This window comes from Eriocheir sinensis, chromosome 7, assembly GCF_024679095.1.
Source record: "Eriocheir sinensis breed Jianghai 21 chromosome 7, ASM2467909v1, whole genome shotgun sequence".
Classification (NCBI taxonomy): Eukaryota; Metazoa; Arthropoda; class Malacostraca; order Decapoda; family Varunidae; genus Eriocheir; species Eriocheir sinensis.
Window position 1 is genome coordinate 22,420,323 of NC_066515.1, and position 20,940 is coordinate 22,441,262.

General features: G+C 46.3%; 1 protein-coding gene across 3 annotated transcripts in view; it reads right to left on the reverse strand.

The window, feature by feature from the left end:
* LOC126994829 (transcription factor AP-2-epsilon-like) overlaps positions 1-20,940 on the reverse strand; it is a 183,602-nt gene that overhangs the window by 62,201 nt on the left and 100,461 nt on the right. For all 3 annotated transcript variants that reach the window (XM_050854103.1, XM_050854108.1, XM_050854113.1), the window contains exon 5: positions 4,662-4,721. In XM_050854103.1, coding sequence (XP_050710060.1) covers positions 4,662-4,721 — 60 coding nt within the window. The remainder of the gene's footprint in view (positions 1-4,661; positions 4,722-20,940) is intronic.

Consider the following 20,940-nt stretch of genomic DNA (forward strand, 5'->3'; position numbering starts at 1 on the left):
TTAAGTGGATGAATATGTGAGGTGGGTGATTAGTAAGCCTTCTCGTGTGTGTGTGTGTGTGTGTGTGTGTGTGTGTGTGTGTGTGTGTGTGTGTGTGTGTGTGTGTGTGTAGTACCCTAATCCCGTCTCCCCTCACATAATCCACCCTCACAGCTAATCCTCAACGCACCTGTCCTAATTCATTCTTCCCATTTACCTCTCTCTTCGCCATCCCCTCATCCTCCTCTACAATGTCCGTCCATCTCATCCCCTTCCTCCCCACCCATTCCCTCCCCTGTCCTCCCCACGCGGGGCTCACAGCCAAGGGGAGTCTGGGTCTCCTCCCCACTTCGCCAGATTCCTGTAGATTTCATATTTTGCCAGCAATGCCAATAAATCAATGACTGAGGCGCTGCAATACCCGAAGCCCGCCCGAGGCCCAACGCTTAAATTGACTCTTGTGTTCTGGGGGAATAAGAGCCAAAATCCCCTCGGGGCAGCGCCGTGGGGTTGGGCCCTGGGGGAGTGCGGATCGCGAAATGGCTGGAGGGCCCTCGGAGGGGTAATAAAGCGAAGGGGGGAAGACGAGAAGGAGAAGATAAACACATGAGGCAGAGCAACACGTGAAGAGGACCGGCCCGCCTCGCTCATATTGCCTTGCTCGCCCCGCCGACCCTCCCTCCGCCCGTTTTATTGGCCCGGATGGAACGTCCCGCTTCTGCTGCTGCTGCTACGGCCGGCGACGAGGGGGGGAGGTGGATGCGGAGGTGGAGGCGGCGGCGGCGGCGGAGGCGGCGGCGGTGGGAGCGAGAGCGGAAGAGAGGGAGGGAAGGCAAGGGGCGAAGCGACGTGTGTGTGTGTGTGTGTGTGTGTGTGTGTGTGTGTGTGTACTTTTGTCATGTATACGTGATTGGGGGTAGTTTTTGTGTAGTGTTGTTATGGTTATGGGCGGATATGAACTTTTAGCGTGTGTGTGTGTGTGTGTGTGTGTGTGTGTGTGTGTGTGTGTGTGTGTGTGTGTGTGTGTTACTATTGTTCTCTCTCTCTCTCTCTCTCTCTCTCACGAACGAACGACAAATAAATAGAAATACGGACCGGGACTTAGCGGGTTCTTGTTTTGAAGCAATTAATGAAAGGATGGATTAGTGTTCATAAATTGCGAAAGTGCTTGCCAGTAATTAAATTATGATATAAAAATTTAATTAAGGCTCGCCCAGCATGACAATATATCTGTGGTCCATATTTCTCTGGGTTCCTTCATAGGGGTTTATTTTACATTTTGAAAAATATTTGAAGTGCCCTTGTATATTTAATTACACCATTAATATAATACAACAAAATTGCTCCGCCTCGCCGCGTGCATTTTCACTTTTTTTTTTTATAATATTAATAATCCGACATGAATGGATGTTTGTCGCGAACGGATTCTGCTTTTTAAAATTATTATTATAACATTGAATCATACAAAATAGAGTAATTGAATAGCGCTATAACACGAAGCGATTATAAAAGAAACGCCTCCTTACATCGTTTGCGTTTAGTCACAATCGAATGTTCGGGGAGTCAAGTTTCCCTAAGTTTTCTCATCACTTCTGTCGTCTGCTGGGGCCGAGGTTTTTATACACGTCGTTTTTTTGACGGAGGTGAGCGGAAGGAAGGAAGGGAAGGGGAGAGGAGGCAGGGAAGGGCTGAAAAAAAGTAGAAGGAGGCGGAGGAGGAGGAGGAGCAGGAGGAAAGTTAAAACAGGAGCGGAGTGATAGAAAGACATTTTGACGAAAGTTTGGAAAATTAGAAAGAAAGACTGGCAATTATGAAGGGAAATATGGAGCCCAAAGGTACATAAAAGGATGAATATACAGTGTAAAGAAACGGCTGTCAAAGTGTATGTAAAATGAATGATGGAAGGAAGAGTATGGAGAAGTTAATATGAAAAGTGTTTAGGAAATGGGCAATGAAATGATAAAGGTGTAAAAGTGCATAATGGATGAAAAATTTGTGAATTGTTTAATGAAAGAATAAAGAAAAAATAAAGATACAAACCTAGGAAGAAGCTAGATGATGCAAAATAAAATAATCGACAAATAAAGAAGACAAAAAAAAAAAAAAACAAGGAGGAAAAGAAGGAACAGAATTCTAATAGACTAATTTTGATCTCTTCAACAGACACGAAATCAAGACAGCCAGACTCAATGAAGACTACCAAAAGAGACATCAAAGAGAGAGAGAGAGAGACACACACGAGACGAGACAAGGACGCCGTCGGATAGATGTCTCGCCACGTGTCGTCGAGCCCAGGTAAGTGATAATGTGAGGTAATTGCAGGTGTGTCGTTGTTTGGGGCGCTTTATTGATCGTCGTGGAGCCGTTTGCGTCAAGGTTGTGGCGAGTGGCGACGGAAGGGAAATCGGTCCAGAGGTAGAAAGTGTGTGTGTGTGTGTGTGTGTGTGTGTGTGTGTGTGTGTGTGTGATTATTTTGCAAGAGGAAAAGTGCCAAGTGATGTTGTTTTTCGTTTTGTTTTGTTTGTTAGTTTGTTGGTTTTGTTGTGCTTGTGGCGTTGGTAATTCTGTCTGGCAATAATGTTTTTGTTTTTCTGTATTACTTTTACTGCTTATTCGATTTATACGTCCATTCTTTTTGCACTGCAGTTCATTCATTATTCTGTGCGTTTGTCAGTGATTTATTCATTCGCTTTATTTTTTGTTAATTGATTTCATTCATTTCTCGGGTTGTGTTTGTATTCTCGTTTTCATTTTTGCCACCGTGCTCTCCTAACTGGAAATCGCTTTATATTTATGCCACGTTTTCATTTTTCTACACACACACACACACACACACACACACATACACATACACACCCACACACACACACGCCGAAGTGGAAAGCATTCACCTCTTTAGCAACTTTCACACAAGGAACCCTCATGTCGGAAAGGAAGGGAAAAGAAGGGAAGGGAGGGAATGGAGTGGTATGTAATGTGTTGGGAGGCAAGGGAATGGATAGAGAAGGGGAGTAAGGGAAAATAAGGGAAGGGAGAAGTGTAGAAGATTAAGAAAAGCAAGGAGAAGAGGGAAACGAAGGAAGGGAAGGCGGGACGAAAGGGGAGGGAAGAGAGAGAAAAAAGGGAGGGAATCTAGAGGTATTGAGATGAGAGAGAGAGAGAGAGAGAGAGAGAGAGAGAGAGAGAGAGAGAGAGAGAGAGAGAGAGAGAGAGAGAGAGAGAGAGAGAGAGAGAGAGAGAGAGAGAGAGAGAGAGAGAGAGAGAGAGAGAGAGAGAGAGAGAGAGAGAGAGAGAGAGAGAGAGAGAGAGAGAGAGAGAGAGAGAGAGAGAGAGAGAGAGAGAGAGAGAGAGAGAGAGAGAGAGATTCCGGCAGAAGCACAAGTTGGGGCTGCCCCGGGCTCTTCCCTCACGCCCTCACATTTCACTCATTACGAAAACATGCGGTCGTGGTGGTGGCCGTCCCGTCCCTCCTTCGCTCCAGTTTGTCTATTCTTTGTGTGCCTTTGAGGAAGTGCTGCTTTTTGCTCTTTGTCCGGCCGAGGCGATGTTATGTATTACCTAAGTCATTAAGTGTGTGTGTGAGTGTGTGTGTGTGTGTGTGTGTGTGTGTGTGTGTGTGTGTGTGTGTGTGTGTGTGTGTGTGTGTGTGTGTGTGTTTTTAGCATGCATCGTGTCAGTTGTACAGTGACGGTGCGGTACACTGTCCAGACCACACAGGTAAGAACATTAGTGCACTTGTTTACACCTGAGAAATAAAGCGGGGAAGGAGGAGGAGGGGGAGGAAGGGGAGGAGTATAAAGATCTGTCCCCCATGTCCCCTCCACATTCCCCCAACACATGCTGAGGAGGGGAAGGTGAAGAGGAGGAGGAGGGAGTATTCAGACCCCTCCTCCACCCTCCCTCCGCCTCCCGTAACACGTGCTGTATATCTACCATGCCGTGCTAACCACAGGTGTCGGTGGTGCCTCCCAGGAAGAGGTACCATCGCGACCCCCGCCTGGCCCTGCATTGCAACGGCCCATTACTCCTCAAAGGCCGGCGTGCACATGCTTTCTTCCTGCGCCTTTGCATACACCTGGCGCTGCTTACCTGGGCCTCGGGATGTCGGGCACCTGCACCTTTCGCTTCATTATCTACAGGTGCGATAGTACGGGGAGATGGGGACAGACAATAGGAAGAGTGTAATCCATATACAGGCCGTGATATGGATAGTTTGGGATAGGTAAATATAAGAGCTAGTGTAAGTTATATACAAAGGATTATATGTCTAGGTAGGGATAGGCAAGGGGAAAAGCGTAGTTTATATACATGGGGTGGTATGGATAGGTTGGACAGGTAAGGAGTAGAGTGACTTACCTGATACTTGACTCGTGGCCTTTGATAACTTTTTGGGGAGAGATGGAAAGAGGGAGGGAGGTAAGGAGCAAAGGATGGAGAGGATGGAAGAAATGGGATAGGCATGAGAAGGGAAACAAAAGGAGGATGCAGGAAGTAGAGGCATAAGGAAGGAAGGAGTGAAGGGAGGATGAGCAAAAAAAATAAACAGTAGCATATCACACATGTTACTCGTCTACAACGGGCGCGTGCAAGCGTTCTCTACTTAACCTCATGCAAGAATCAACTACTGAGAGAGGGAGGAGGATCAACTAGCTGCATACGACCCATTATTCACGGTTACTCACTTCCAGAAACAGGCCGCGCTCTGCAAACTGTTGACTAGCAATCGCCCGTTTGGCCTGTACCTGTTGGTGGGTAACAGTGGCGTTAGGGTAGCTTGGAGGCGACACGGGAAGGAACGCCGCTTAGGGCACTCCACCTCCACTCCTCGCCAGCCTCGTGTGCCCGGGTGGGAGGGGTGGTTACCTGCCGACCGCCTCAGGTACACACACATCCACCAGGCACACCAAGGGTCACAATGGGTCCAGGTGCTTCTCTAGGCCCCTCACAGCTCAGTCAGCCTCCCATACCATTCATCTCTGGAGTGGCGCTGTTGTTTAAGGGTTTAGGTAGCACTGGGAGGCTCTGATGAGGCTGTGAGTGACCTTGAAACACACCTGAGTATTATGAGGCGTTAGGGAAGCTGTGAGGCGGGGAGGGAGTGAGGCAGTGAGGGGGTAAGGGCGTTAGGGGTGAGGGGGAAAGTATACACATTTTATAAAGGTTGGGTGGACAATAAAAATAGAGAAAAACAAGACAAGGCGTACAAATCAACTTGTACACACACATGTATATATAAAAGTCATGTTTATATTATAATTATAGTGCAGTCCTGCGTCCATTAGTATAGCATTGGTTATTGGTTTACATTATTATGGTTACACATCCTAGCGAGTTAATAATAAGCCAGCGAGTAGTGGTTTACTGGGCGGGTGACATGCAGGGCGCAGTCGGCGGCCAGGTAGCACACACGGAAGCGGAATGCACGGCGCGGCTCACACTGGATTGCGAAACGTTTATAAAATGTTTGTTGAGGAATGGAAGGGATGAGTGCCTTAGTGCTAGTGCATGGTAGTGGTGGTGGTGGTAGGGGAGGTGGTGGTGATGGCAGCACAACTTAAAAGCAACGCGAGTCAAGTGGATTGCAAAATGTTTATAAAATGCTCGTTGTGGAATGGCATGGGCGACACACTTGCTACTGGTGGACAAAGTAGGCGGTGGTGGTGGCGGTGGTACAAGTTACGCACATGTAAAACGCACGCGCGTACTCACTCACGCACACAGGAAACAGGAGTGCTTTTCTCTTGTTATTTCGGAGATGTGTACACGTGCCTACCTGTGTGTGTGTGTGTGTGTGTGTGTGTGTGTGTGTGTGTGTGTGTGTGTGTGTGTGTGTGTGTGTCCAGGCTCACTTTGCAAATGTGTCTCATCACGCAATTGTTTTTCATTTCACTTTGTTTTGTTGTGAATATTTGTGTGTAGTTTAGTGCGCCGTGAGTCTGTTAGTGCGCGAAATTAATGTAGTTTTTCTTTTAGCAATTTTATGTTTGGTGTCTAATATTTATCATTATAGAGACGGGTGCAACTTGATGTAGCTTTCACGCTAAATAATATCTCCAATTAACTAATTAGATAAAACTGTCATTTTCAGATCAAGTGTTCGTTCCCAAACATATATGAATAGAAAAATTATAGTTTTCGTTTATAACTCAGAGAGAGAGAGAGAGAGAGAGAGAGAGAGAGAGAGAGAGAGAGAGAGAGAGAGAGAGAGAGAGAGAGAGAGAGAGAGAGAGAGAGAGAGAGGGCATTTTTTTATGGCAATGTCCCTTTTCACGTCTTTTCAACCTTACGTTTTTCTTAAGCTTACTCTGCCTCCTCCTCCTCCTCCTTGCATGTGGCTAATAACGGATATGACCAAGAAACGCAAATATGTAGGTCACTCATACAAAAAATACACTGGCCCTTTGCTTGTGTGTGTGTGTGTGTGTGTGTGTGTGTGTGTGTGTGTGTGCCAGCGCTGGTTTTAGTGCCCTGTTAGTTAATCGGAATGTCTCTCTCTCATCATTCTAATGTGTTGTATATAACTGCATTTGATTTTTCACTTGTATGAACTCATTCAAAAGTATTTTCATAATTTTCACTTGTTATCATTATTTATTTTTAGCTTCATTCGATCTCTCCATTATACGATTTTTTTTGTCACTTAGTATCCACTCCTAATAATGTAGTTTCCCTGGGTTAGTTCTATGAAAGTCCAGTTCGGTCTGTCTGTCTGTCTGTGTGTCTGTCTGTCTGTTTCCATTTCGTTCTCTCCCTCGGTCCGGACGCGTGAGAGCCACCAGGTTGCAGGCGGGAAAGTGGCGCACAGGAAGTACAACAACAATCACCTCGACATAAGTAGTAGAGAGGAGACGCGCCGCACGCCGGACGGAGGAAAGCCGGCCGCCGCGACACACACCCCGGCGCGCTAACCGTCCACGGCACAACACGTATACCAACCAACCCCCGTAACAGGTGGATGTGTAGAGGCGCGGATACGACGAGCTAGATCCAGTAGGGTTGTGGTAAGGAGTTCGTGAGGTTACTGTCTTAATGAGTTCATCAGGCACAGAACACATAGCAACCTCCAAAATAGTATAAAATAGAACGGGGGAGTATGATAGAGATTTGTGAGTTTGCGGTTTTAAATTAATGTGCTACTCAGACACAGACACGCGTAGCAACCCTCCCGGAACAGCGTAAAACGAATGGGTATGTAATGATCGAGGATGATACGTATATACTCGACAAGATTTTGATCAGGGATTCGCGACTTTGCTGCCTCACTGTGGTACTCAAACACACATCACAGTAACCGCGGCACATAGTAACTGAATTTGAAGTGGAAAACGGGAAAAATATTGAGATGTTTTTGGTGGACGACATGAAACTAGAGAATCGATTTTAGGAAGTACTTCTTGGTTTAATGTTACTCGAATACAACACTCAAAACTAAAACCTGTTCAACATAAAAGACATCAAGAAGGCTAAGGAGGGCAGAAGAAAGTACAGCACAGACGACCAATAGCGGCGATAGTGGATAAAAAGGAAGTTGTTTATAGGATGGCAAATGGCTTTACCCCCTAACCCGAGACACTAACCGCGGGACCGACAGTACAAAGCAGATAAAGGAGTTGGAAGGGGGAAGAGGAGGGGAATTATCGGCTGAGGGTACGTGGGAATCAAGGAAGTTATAGAAGACGATATATTTCCTTGTCTAGTTTTAGGGAGATAAATGACGTGTAATTAAATAACGAGAAGAGGATTGAGGGTATGGAAGCGTGCCGTCGAATCGTACTTGATAAAATTTGCTTCGTGTTTCTGTTATAATCTAAGTTACGCGTTTTAAGGGTACGCGGTGGTTGCAATTTTTTTTGGTCGTGAAAGAGAAAGTCGAAGATAACCAATAAGTCGAACGTGATGGATTGTAATTGGTTAAGTGAGTGACTGTGTGATTGTATGTGTATGTTCGTGTGTGTGTGTGTGTGTGTGTGTGTGTGTGTGAGAGAGAGAGAGAGAGAGAGAGAGAGAGAGAGAGAGAGAGAGAGAGAGAGAGAGAGAGAGAGAGAGAGAGAGAGAGAGAGAGAGAGAGAGAGAGAGAGAGAGAGAGAGAGAGACACCATATGAAAGGAGGTAACGGCGGAGGAATGAAGGGTGAGGCGGAGGAGAAAGCTGACGTGTACGGTAGACTGTCTTGATGGCGTTCACAGCAGCGGAAAATTAATATGTCACCTCCACCTTTTGGGGTCTGCACGTACTGTTAAAACACACACACACACACACACACACAGACACACAGACACACACACACACACACACACACACACACACACACACACAGACACAGACACACACACACGCCATTTATTTATATTGTTGCGCTTCCCTTCGAGTGTTTGGTCACGTTCATGCCAGTGTTTGTATTCGCTGTTAGTAGGTGTGACCACGTTAATTAAGAGCACGTGTATACAGGTGTGGTGACGGGGGGAGGCGTGAAGCAAAACAGACAGGTAACTCGCCCGCTAATTAATTAACAGGTAACACGTATACTCGGGGAGGAAGAAAACCAACCTCACACTCAGTCACTCACACTCACACTTACACACACACACACACACACACACACACACACACACACACACACACACACACACACACACACATAGGTAAGTGAAAGCTTGATGAACAGGTGTGGTTTGACGTCCTGTCGGTAAAATTAGAGGTAATATGTTGACAGGTGTGGTTCGGGAAATCATTGACCATTAAAGTTAGGGTACGAAGGAGGGAAGGAAGGAAGGAGAAAGGGGAAGAGGGATGTAAGGGAAAGAAAGAGAGAAGGGAAGGAAGGAAGGAAGGAACGAAGGAAGGAAGGATGGAAGGAGAGAAGGAAGGAGGGAAAGGAAAGGAAAAGAAATGAAGAGTGCAAAGAAGGAAGGGAAGAAGGATGAAGATAAGGAAAGGAAAATAAAGAAAGAAACGAAGGAAGGAAGCAATAAAGGAAGGAAAGAAAGGTATGAGGGACAAAATAATAATGAGACTAGAATGAAAAATAAACAGCTATAAAAATAAGAAAAAAAAATCATCAAAGCAAGTAGAAGAGAGGACAAAAAATAGGAGCCAGAGAAAAAAAAACAAGCTAGGACTTCCACGAAAACAAGACCAAACAAAAGGGAAGTGAAGAAAAGAGAAATAACAGACTTGAGAAGGAGAGAATTAGTACAAGGAGAAAATAGAGGATTTATAGGTAGAGAAAAAAAATGATAATAAAATGTAAGAAATTTAAAGAATATCCACACAAAATGGGAGACTATATTTATAAAAGGAAAGGAGAGAGAGATATACAGATTTATGATGGATGTAAGCATTGCCAAACTGAAGAAAATTGCAGAAAGATACAAATACTGACGAAAGGGAAGACAGAAATAGAGAGAGAAAACATGTAGATTATGAAGAAAGTGGGACAAGAGAGAACAAGGGAAGAAAGAAGCACGAAGAGAAATGACGTTATGGAGACGAGAATAGCGAGTTAGTGAAAGGAAGACACAACACACGAATTGAGGGAAAGGAAAGACGAGAGTAAAGAAGAAAACGAAACTAAGTAGAGTAATAGAGAATAGAAAATGGAGAGAGTAAACTTAGGAAGAGTAAGAGAGGAAGGAGTAAATTGTAACATGGATAGAATATAAGGAGGAAGGAAGAAAGAGAAGAGGAGACACGGAAGACAGGAAGATCAGGGAGATAACTAAACTGATTGGAAGGAAACGAAGGAGATAAACAGATAAAATAATTGGAATCGTGAAAAGGGAGGGGAGGGTAAGAAAAGAAGGGAGTGACGGGGAGAGAGAGGGAGAAGAAAGGAAGCTGAAGAAGAGGAAGGGAGATTAAGGGAGAGAGAGGTGAGAACAGGGAGGAATAGGAGAGAGAAAGAAAGTTATGACTGTGAAAAGAGAAAAAGGAAGAGAGGAAACACGACGAAGGGAGACAGTGGAGAGAGAGATAATGGCAAAGGAAGGAAGAGGAGAAAAGAAGAGGGAGTAGAGGATAAAGGGAATGAGACTAAGGGAAAAAAATGTAATAGGGAGGAAGAGAGTGAGATAAAAAGAGAAGGGGAGGAAGGAGGAAGCAGGGAGTGGAGAGAGATGGGGGGAGGGGGAGCGGGGATGGGTCTGCCTGGTACGTCTAGCATTATGTTCGGTCACGGTGTTTCGTCACGGTAACAAGGGAATAAGGACACGGCACTCAGGAGCTTAGAGGGGAAATGATGCGTGGGGTGCGGGTGTGTGCGTGTGTGTGTGTGCGTGTGGGTGGGTGGGTGAGTGTATGTGGGTGTGATTTTGTTTACCTGTGTTTAATTTCGTTTGTTATTTCACTCCTTAAAAAAAAACTGAGGCCAAGACAATATTAAAAGACGAGAGGAACGGTGAAACTTAATGACTTGTTGACGGATATAACGTTGACATTTATACGTTAACGAGGTGGCTTACGAAAGTGACATAGCGGTTTTTTGTATAGAGTCGGTCACCGCGCGTCATCCCAACACACCGACAAACACCTGAATGTTATGTAATGAATAGCAGTGTGGGCGAATACTTAAAAATCAGACTTAATAAGTGATAATCAGATATACGATTTGACAAACAGACACTCGCACAAATACACACACACTCGCGCGTGCAAATAATCACGAATAACCGAGCAGCCTATTCTTTGACCCGTAAATAGCGTGCTTAATGAAGTGATCTGGTTGTAATTACGCTAATGAGTGATGTGTTTTGGGTAACGGCCGGATGATACAACAACAGGCTTACGATCAAAGAGTGAATACTTAACGTCATAATCGGATGTGTTTCTACGAATATAACGAAGCGCCTAATAAGCTAAGCCCGTGTCGAGGGATTGTTTTTGTTGATGTTTGTTATTCGCGGAACTGTTAATTTGTGAAGTGATGTAGGATTGGTGTGTTTGAGTATTTTCCTGGGGTTTAACTGTTTTCCCTGATAAATTTTCCCCTTTGATCTATATTTTCCCAATGGTTTTCTCGATCTAGGTGACTCTTTAGTGCTAACATATGGCAAATCGCTTTTATAAGGCTTTTTGTATTAATTAGTTCTTTAAGTGTTTTGCTTGCCACGTGTTGTAAAAGAGAAATGAATAAGGTAGATTTGTTTGATAAAATATACCGTGAAGCATGAACTCATTTCTGAAGTCATGAAGAAAAGGATTTAGAAGGTTCTTAGCGACGCATTATTCTTTTTCGCACTGTCTTATTTACGTACAGTAGAGGAGGTAGCTAAAAAAAATAAGCCTGCTGTCTGTACGCATCGAAAATTCTTATTGTGTGCCGTTATCTCACATTTCTAACGCTATCTATTGACCTATTTCAAGAAGAGCGTATCAAGACACCTCTCCAACCGAAATTGACCTCTCTTTTGGCTACTCTTTTGTCTTTTATGGGAGCGGCGAGTAGCGGGCTTTTTTTTTCTTCTCTTTTTGTTGCCGTTGAACCGTTTTCTTTGATGTAAAAAAAAAAATCAAGAAAATATTTAGCATGAGGCTTTTAGGAGTGATTTGTTCTCTTGGTATTTCATCCGCCACCTGTCGCTGAGGAAAGGTAAACAGTGGGTGAATACATTGAAGAAGCGTTCCCCTGTAAGCCACGTCTCCCATCTCAGAGGAGTTATAAAAAATATCATCACCACATTGCAAAGGGTTGGATTCTGCTTGAAGTAATAAAACTTAATCTCCCTTAAAACCACATATCAAGGAGCAGAGATGACTTCCATAACACTGATAAACATATGAGGAAATTGCGCTCATAACCACATCAATGAACAGCGCGGAATTCCTGATCATACAGTAGATTGCGCGGGAGGACACAGACGGCGCCGCGCAGGGAAGCAATAACTGTAAGACTCGCAGGCATTGGTACTTTTGTTTGCCTTGGCGGCGTGGGTTCGAAGGCAAGGGTACGGTGGTGTTGAGATCGCATATATGGCGGTGATGGATTTTCATGTTGTGGTTCGTAAAGTTGCGTAATGAATGTTTGTTGTTGTTTGTGTTGTGTTGTGTTGTGATGCTTGTGTTTTTAAGTACGGTATGTGTTGTGATTCATATGCTTTTTTTTTTTTTTTAGGATTGTATTGTTCTTTGTGTTGCTTATTACGTTGTCTGTATTGTTGCCTTTCTTCTGTTGCATCAATTAGCTCTTTATTTATTTATTTGTTTACTTAATGTCTTTCTGGCCATGAATCAAGACTTTAAATCACACAGGTGGATGCGGAAAGACACCTGACCACCATTGTTTACACACACACACACACACACACACACACACACACCTCATTATATATACAGAGAGTCCCGTTGAAGAGGCTGTCCTACCCAGATTAGCACTCGAAGAAAGGAAAAGAGGAAAAGTTGATAATAGTGATGGATAGAAGAGAATTAAAAGAAGAGTTTTAATATAGGCAAATAAATAAAGAGTAAAAAAGGAAGGAGGAAAAAAAAGAAAGATGTCGTGGGCGCAAGTAATGGTGGCAGGCCTAACAATAACCATAAACAACAATTAAAGACTCTCACAGCGAATAGAAAAGAAAAAAAAGTAAGGTCAGAGAAGCCCTTTTAGGCGAAGCGATCCGGCAGAAAAAAACAACTATAAATAAGAACTTCCGTTACTACTACTACTACTACTACTACTTCTACTACTACTACTACTACTTCTACCATCGGAAACATCGAGGGCCCCGCTACTCTCCCTGCAGGGGTTTACGCCGCGCTGTGAGGGCCAGACGGCGGGTGGGCAGCGGGTACTCGAGGCCCGGCTTTGTTTAGGGCCCAGCGAAGTGTTTGCGGGGCTTTGTTTGTCCGGCGTCGCCCCACGGACTGACGGGACCACGGGGCGAGGCGGCGACGGGGACTGTATACTTGTAGCAGAGTCGAGGCGGGGACTTTCTATTCTTTATTTATGGTGTCGCAGGAGGGAAAGCAACGGGAACTTTAATATCATTGTTAACGATTTGATGACTGGCGGCACATAGGAACGGGACAGTGGATCGTATACTTGTAGCAGTGGAGTTCAAGGATTTAGATAACGCAGAATGTTAATGTATTGGGGACTTAGGAGTTGTTCTTGTAGTAGTGTGAGCCCGGCGATTTCAAGGTCTTCGTATCTGTAAAACTTTAGCGTCAAGACCTAGAGGGTGATAATGACTGACAACAGGGCAGGAGGTGGTAATGAGCTAGCATGTATTAATCTTATAGTATTGAAGCGACAAGTAACATCTAGTTTTGGTTTTGAGAGAGACTGAGGACCTGACAACTGGGATTTTTTTCTATTGACAGGAACTATGCGACTTTCGGGAAGGATGACGGGGATTGAAAGAGATGATGTGCAAGGCGAGAACAATAAGAGTTAGAAGAACAATAAAAACGGGAAGACATCAAGGAGCGCGGGTTGCCTGAGACACTCGGCGGCGGTGACTAAATAAGACTCATTTGAACAACATGTTGATACAGCCATTTTTTCTTTGTTTTATGTGACCGTTACTCTTCGTGATGCTGGAATTGACGGCACACACACACACACACACACACACGTTCAAAGATACCCAGGACGGTTAAAATAAGGTCGAACTACAGTATTTCTCTCTTAGTAATAATAATAATAAAAATGTAAATAGTAAATGATCAACATACTCGTTATATACCCGTCATTTCTCAGTTCTGCCTCACTAAGACCATACACATTAACGCTTCACTGCACATATTCCCCTCCTCTTCATCGCCCGTGTCACAATATTGTAGCTATCTCGACACGACTAACAGCTGCACTTTTCACTAACGCGGCAAGGGGGAAAGGTCTGTGAGGGAATAATTACTTCATTCTTCTTTCGTGTCTCCTAGCATTTTTTACTGTCCTTCGTTCACTTCTGTCTCGCTGTCTCTTGTGTGCGTCTCCCTTTCCACTCATCCGCGCCGGGAAATGTGATTCTGGCGCAGTGTTTATTCAGACGTGAGCTGGTAAATGTTGCATGCACGGTGACGCGGGTTTGTGGCAGTGATGAACGCCACTGGATGCTGCTCATAATGCTCGAGTCGGGATGGGAAGGTAATATATAGTCAAGGGATGCCTGTGTTTGTAGCATGTGTATTGGGAAGGCAGAATATGGCGATGCGTGAGGAGTGAGAGAAATTGGAAAACATGAAGAAAATCGTTTAGGAATAGAAGGGAGTGGAAGAGTTAGGGATACAGTATGGTAGTGAGTGGGAAGTTAAACGAATTGGAAAAACATTATGAAAAAGGAGGGAAATGTAGTCTTGGGGAAGGGATATCTTGAAGGGATGGCTGAGAATAAAGTGTAGGGGTGAAAGGCAATGATTTGAACTCGTTAGAAAGTGTTAAGGATACAGTAACTATGGTAATGAGTGGGAAGTAAAACGAATTGGAAAAAAAACACCATTATGAAAAAGAAGGGAAATGAAGTCTTGGGGAACTGAAATCTTGAAGGGACGGTTGTGAATGAAGTGTAGGTGTGAAAGGAAATGATTTGAACTCGTTTTAAAAAGACTTACGTAAACGAGTACCAAGGACGGTGTTGGTAATAATAAAAAAAATAACAAGTGCCAGAAAATGATGAATGTTGCATGAGTGACGGACGAGCAAGCAGTAAAAGTGAAATGCATTACGTTAGTATTTGCATCAGAGGAATGAAACGTAAAATCGGTAGAAGCAACTGGAAAACGGCATGAAAACTAGAATGAAGAATAACAGGAGTAACTCGTAGCGAATATAATGAAGACACCAACATTTAGAGGTGAACAAAGGCTATGTATATGAAGAGATAAGTGGAATGCAAGGAATGCTTAGGGGGAAAAAAATATACAATGAGTGAGCGCTGTTGAGTTAAGCGAGAAGAATGAGAGTCGGTTGGGGCGCTAAGAGAGAGGTAGACAATGATTTGCTAAAAAGGAAATTAATATAATCAACGATAATGAAGGGGGAACAGATGGGAAAGTGTACGTGAGTGTGTCTATACGAGAGAGAGAGAGAGAGAGAGAGAGAGAGAGAGAGAGAGAGAGAGAGAGAGAGAGAGAGAGAGAGAGAGAGAGAGAGAGAGAGAGAGAGAGAGAGAGAGAGAGAGAGAGAGAGAGAATGACTATGATGAAGTGGCAAATATACAAAAAAATGAAAACAAGAGAATAACAGCGGGCAATGAGAAGTCAAGAAGGAAGAGGACAAAAAAAAAATGGAGGGAGGAGTAGGAAGAGGCGAAGGAAGAAGAGGAAGAGGGGAGAAGGAGGAGGAAGAGGAAGAAGGGGTGACAGAGGAAAAGGAGGAGGAGGAAGGCCGGTCGGAGTCTGGCTGGGTCATCCACCCGAACAGTTATCTCAACAAAGTGGAGGACAAGCCCTCATAAACTCCATGTCCAGCTCCTCCTCCTCCTCCTCCTCCTCCTCCAGCTAGTAGCCATTCTATCCTCCCATTTCACTAAGCAAGAAGACTCCACTCCTCCCACCCCCTCAAGCCCCCATGTCCACACACCAACATAACGAAACACACGATATCACACGAACATTTCCAGTACACGGGCATTACGAAACACAAGGTCACTACATTTCCTTAAGCTAACCTGAGTCACCCACCACCTCTCACTCACTCTCACAGCCCGCAGCTCAATGCAAGGCCTAGTCCGGGGCATCACAGCGTTTGTAAATGGTTGGTTGTCGCAGCACGCCGCCGATATGAACACCCCGCGGGCGATGAGGCGAAACGGTCTTGTCTAGTTAGGTTCTGAGGCGCCGGGATGGGAATCGGTACGGCTTTGTCAGTTGGTATTGCGTTTACACTCGTATGAAGGAATGAAGCAATGATTATACCTATTGTATCGCGTGTCTCGTTGGTGTGTGTGTGTGTGTGTGTGTGTGTGTGTGTGTGTGTTGTGCCCCCTGTCGGTCTGTGTGTTGCCTACTGTCGGCGCGTCCTGTGTACCGGTGCAGGACAACATAGCGCCTTTACCTGGCCGCTCTGCCCGCACCTTTGCACCTACGCCCACCCACCTGTCGCCCTGCAGAAAGGTGAATCGCAGCTTTTGTTACACTGGAGGGGAGGGAAGAGTACTGGCTACACGGCGGCTTCAAGAGGAGTAGGGGATAAGGAATGAAAAGAGATGGAGAGAGGAATGAAAGAACCAGTTATGTGACCGTAGTCCTTCCGTAGCGCCTCCAGCAGTATATAAGGATGAGAACTTGCCACATGGAGACCAGTAGAGAGACAAGATAAAAGAGAAACCGAGAGGAACCAAAGAATCAGTTTTGCGACCCTAGTCCTTCCGTAGCGCCTCCAGCAGCATATAAGGATGAGCACTTGCCACATGGAGACTTCAGTAGAGACAAGATAAAAGAGAAACTGAGAGGAACCAAAGATCCACTTACAAGACTCCAGCTCCTCGATAGCACCCCAATATTGACCCCCAGTAAAGAAGCCCTTTTGCCTCAACTCCTTCCCCTCGCTGGCCGGGGTCTGGGTCCCTCTAAACACTCATTCAGCCGGGAAGAATGTGTACCCAATTCCCCAACGCTTCAATGACCCGCCTCACATTGTGTCTGTAAAATCCCCGGACCAAACATACAGCATATGGTCCCGCGTCCGCCTTTGAGATCTCCACCCGTCACCGTATACACTCTCCTCTCTCTCTTTCCTCTTTCGCTCTTCCGTGCCCCTGTTTATCCATCTCCCCGCCTCCCCGTCTCCCCCCCCTTTAAACCAGCCCGCCTTTTCACTCCCCGGATTCTGTGTATTTAAGGACACGTGTAAAAATGTTGATTGGCTGCTTGGCCTGTCAGCGGTTTGTCTTTTGTAGGGGCTTGCGTTGGAGGGGACGGGGAGGCTGCGAGGGGAAACTGAGGAGAGAAAGGAAGGGGTCGGAAGGCTCTGTAAATGGAGGGGTGAAAGGGAGGGGCGCGAGAGGTTATAACAGGGTGGAGGAAGAAGGGGGTTAGGGGGTTGGGGGTTGTAATGAGGGAGTGGAGGAAGGGAAAGAGGGAGGGAACTGCATGTGAGGAGGAATGGTGTGATTAAGGGAAGGGGAGTGAGGAAGAGATAAATAAAGAGGGGGAGAAAAGGGACAGGAAGAATAAAGATAAAAAAGAGGAAATAAGAGGGAGACAAAAAATAGACCAAATGAAAGGAAGTGAATGGAGGAAAAGAGAGGCAGGGAGAAAGATAACATAAAAGATTAGGGAGAGAACTGGAGGAGTGGAGGGAAATGGAGAAAAGTGGAGAGAGGAAAGTAGATGATACGTCAACACAAGTATAGTGAAAAAAGATGAGGGAGAGAGTTAGAAGTGGAGGGAAACGGAGGGACTGTAGAGAAGAGGAGGAAGGAAAGGAGAGGGGCACGCCACCACAAGAGGAGAGAAAAAGAAAGGATGAGGGAGACAAGTGGATGAAGTGGAAGGAAGTGGAGGGAGGGAGGGAGGGAGGGTGGTGGAGGGCCGGCCAGCACACGCACGTTCGGAGGACTTCTGCCCCGTCACACTCTGTAGCTCCAGCGCCATTAATTGCCAGCGAGCGAAATTGCAGGGGCAGCAGCGCTCCGGGACGGCGGCCATGACAGTGGCTGGGAAAACATAATTGTGCCTTCTTTCCCGCGGCGAGCCTGGGGGCAGCTAGCACCATCAGGGCACCCCGCGGGGCTGCCCGGGGCCATGGCGGGGCAGGGGGCGCCAACAATGGGCCTTTGACGCCCTGACAGCCTGTGGGAACCCTGACCAGCACAGCCTCAGTGGCAGATCCAAGGGAGTGGCTTCTGCCGCCCCTGCCCCTGCTTGCCTGCCCCCCCACCCCCCCACCCTAAATATTCCTGGTCCGCACCCCAACAGGTGATGCCGCGTCACGCCCGACAGGGAAAAATCCAAATTAATATTATCCACGCTGAGTCCAGTAGCAGGGGCGGGGCTCCCGGCCTGCCCCCCCGTGACGTCATGGCTCGCAGGGCCAATCATGGGCCGCCGAGGTGTGAGGGCTCCCCAGGGGGCCGCGAACCCCCTGCTGAGGAGCACAGTAGCTTTTGTTGTTGGCCTTACAAAAGTGACGGCCAATGAACGAGCAAAATTATACGAGCCAGTTATTTCTGTGACTTCTGGAGGATGAAAGGCGCAGGCTGGAGGGGAAGGGGGGGAGGGGCGAGGGACGAGGGGGCACGGAGGGGAGGGGAGGGAGAGGGGAGAGTAGGGGGCAGCAGTGAGGGCAGGGGTGGTGTGAGGGGGATGACTAGGCATAGCGTGAGGCGAGAAAAAAGAATGACGGAAACAAAATACGTGGCAACGAGGCGGGCAAGGGGGGGGGGAAGGGAGGCGTGAGGTGGTGAGGGAGGGAGGGAGGGAGAAGAGGGGAGGCAAGTGTGGGTACTGGGTAGGGGGCGAAATAAATAGTAGAAGAGGGGGGGTGGAGATGTGGCGGGGAGAGGGGAGGAGAAAAACTGGAGGGTTATAGTGAAGGGGAACAGGAGAGGAGGAGAGGGAGTAATGGAGGTAGTGAGAGGGCAAGGGGAGGGAGGAGGAACATTTGAACGGGACAGATAGGAAGGGAGGAGGAGGGGGCGAGAGAAGTAGTAAGGGGGAGGGGAGAAGACGGGGCAAGAGAGGGGGGTGGTAGGAACCGACATAGCTTGGTGAACTCAGGACCTCCAACCATGACGAAGACGAGGCAACAGACGCACACCTTAAACGGCACAACACCTGGCCAAACTTACCGGCCGGGGAGGGTGAAAAGCGGGAAGGGGCGGCGGAGGAGGAGAAAGGGGCGGCCGTCGCGTGATAAAGGGAGGACTATGGAAAACAAGATTGGAAAACGCCCCATTGTGAACCCTTAGAAATAAACTTACGGTATATAAAGTTTGAAGTATAAAAGAAGTGCGTGCTGTAACTGACCAAGAAATTACAGCGAAGAGGAAATTAAAGGAAAAAATGCCTGGAAGATCGTAAATATAAGAAGACACTTGAACAAAAACGAGTAACGGCCGTAAAAGGTATTAGAAGACGTGAAGATATTGAAAGGAAAAGCTTCGTAAAAGTAAATGAAAGCATCGCCGGAGAAAATAGAAATTGTGTGCACGACTTTAGGAAGAAGGAAGAATGGAAAATAATAAAAGCGGAAGAACGGGAAACTTACATCACCACCAAGAACACAACAACAAACACAAAAAAATCAACCCAAAACAAACGTCCAAAACACATGCCATCCCTTCATGCCTCCCTCTTTCACTCCAAAAAAAAAAAGGAAAAAAATAAAAACTCCACCACTGAAAATAATGAAATAAAAACAACAACGAAAACGATAAAAAAATAACAGGAAAAAAAAGGAAAGTTGGTCAGCCAGTTGGTGTCGTGGCGCCTCAAGTGCTGACGGTCAGGACAAATTATAACCACGCTTCGCTCCGCTAGAGTGCGCTCAAGTGACTGTGTAATCGAGTGAACGCAGAGGGCGAGGGAGATGACGAGGAGGAAGAGGAGGAGGAAGGGAATGGGGTTTGAGAAGAGGGATGTACACGAGGAGGAGGAAGAGGAGGAGGAGGAGGAGGAGGAGGAGGAGGAGGAGGAGGAGGAGGAGGAGGAGGAGGAAGGGAATGGGGTTTGAGAAGAGGGATGTACACGAGGAGGAGGCGGAGGAGGAGGAGGAGGAGGAAGAGAAGGAAAGGAATGGAGCTTGAGAAGAGGGGTGCACTTAGGAAAGGGGAAGGGTGGCTGAATGAGACGGGGGAAGAGGAAGAGGAGGAAGGGAAGGGGGAAGAGGAGGAGTAGTAGGACGAGTACGAGGGTGAGGAGGGTGACGGTATAGGGAGTCTGTGGTGTTAGAGGGAGAAGAACGGGAAACTAGTGACGAGGGGAATGTTAAAGGTAGAGAAGGAGAGAGAGAAGGAGGACGAGAATTTATGGTCTTGAACGGATGGGAGAGAGAGAGAGAAGTTGTACTCAGATATATATAAGAGGGAAGTTTGCTTGCAGAGGAGAGATCTAGAGAGAGAGAAGTGGGAGGCTGAGGAACAGAGGGGAAGAAAGATCGCATAGGGAAGAATGATGGGATGCAGACCAGAAAGAATATAGGAGAAAGATAAGGAGGAGGAAGAGGATAAGGGAAGGGACAAAAGGAAAGGGGAACAATTGAGGGAAAGGAAGAGTATGAAGAAACAGGAGGAATAAAACAGAGGTGAGGAATGAAACTAAAAATAAACGCACTTTTTATCAAGACAGTTGGTAAACGGAGGACTTAGGAAGACGAGAGAGATTGGCACTGCAGGAGAACATGAGTAAAGGACGAAAGGAAGGGAAAATCGAAGAGGATGAAGAGGGATAAAGTGCGTTCGAAGTGAGAGAATACAGGAGAGGGAAGGAAGGAAAGGAGTGTCAGGAATATGTGAGTAAAGGAAGAGGGGAAAGATGATGAAAGAAGGATGAAGGAGAGGTTGGTGAGGTTAGTGTGACGGAAGAATGAAAGGAAATAAGGAAGGCTGTTGAAGTATAAATGTCAACACGGAGGAAGAAGGGAAAGGGGAGGATAACTGAAGTGCATTGGAGTTGATGACGTAGAAGAGAATGGGAAGGGAGAGGAGTGGAGCGGAATGGGAGGTGTGGAAGGGAATGAGAAAGGGAAGGAGGAGAAGAAATTAAAGAATGAACAGGAGACGAGGAAATGGAGGTGAAAAGGAAGGAAAAGAGACGACGGAGTGGATAGATGTGGAAGAGACAGAGGAAGAAAAGGAGTAGGAATAGGAGGAGGAGGAGGACGAGAGATTAAGGAGTGCACAGGAGATGAGGGAGTGGAGGAGAGGAAAAGATAACCGATTAAAGAGAAGATGTGAAGGTGAAGGGTGATGTCACGAAGGCAAGCAAAAAAAAAAAAAAGGAAGAAAACCCCCGGAAAAAGGAAAGGAAAAATTAACACAACATCCTAAGCGCCGCCAAATAGAGTCTCCTCGATGCTCTTTA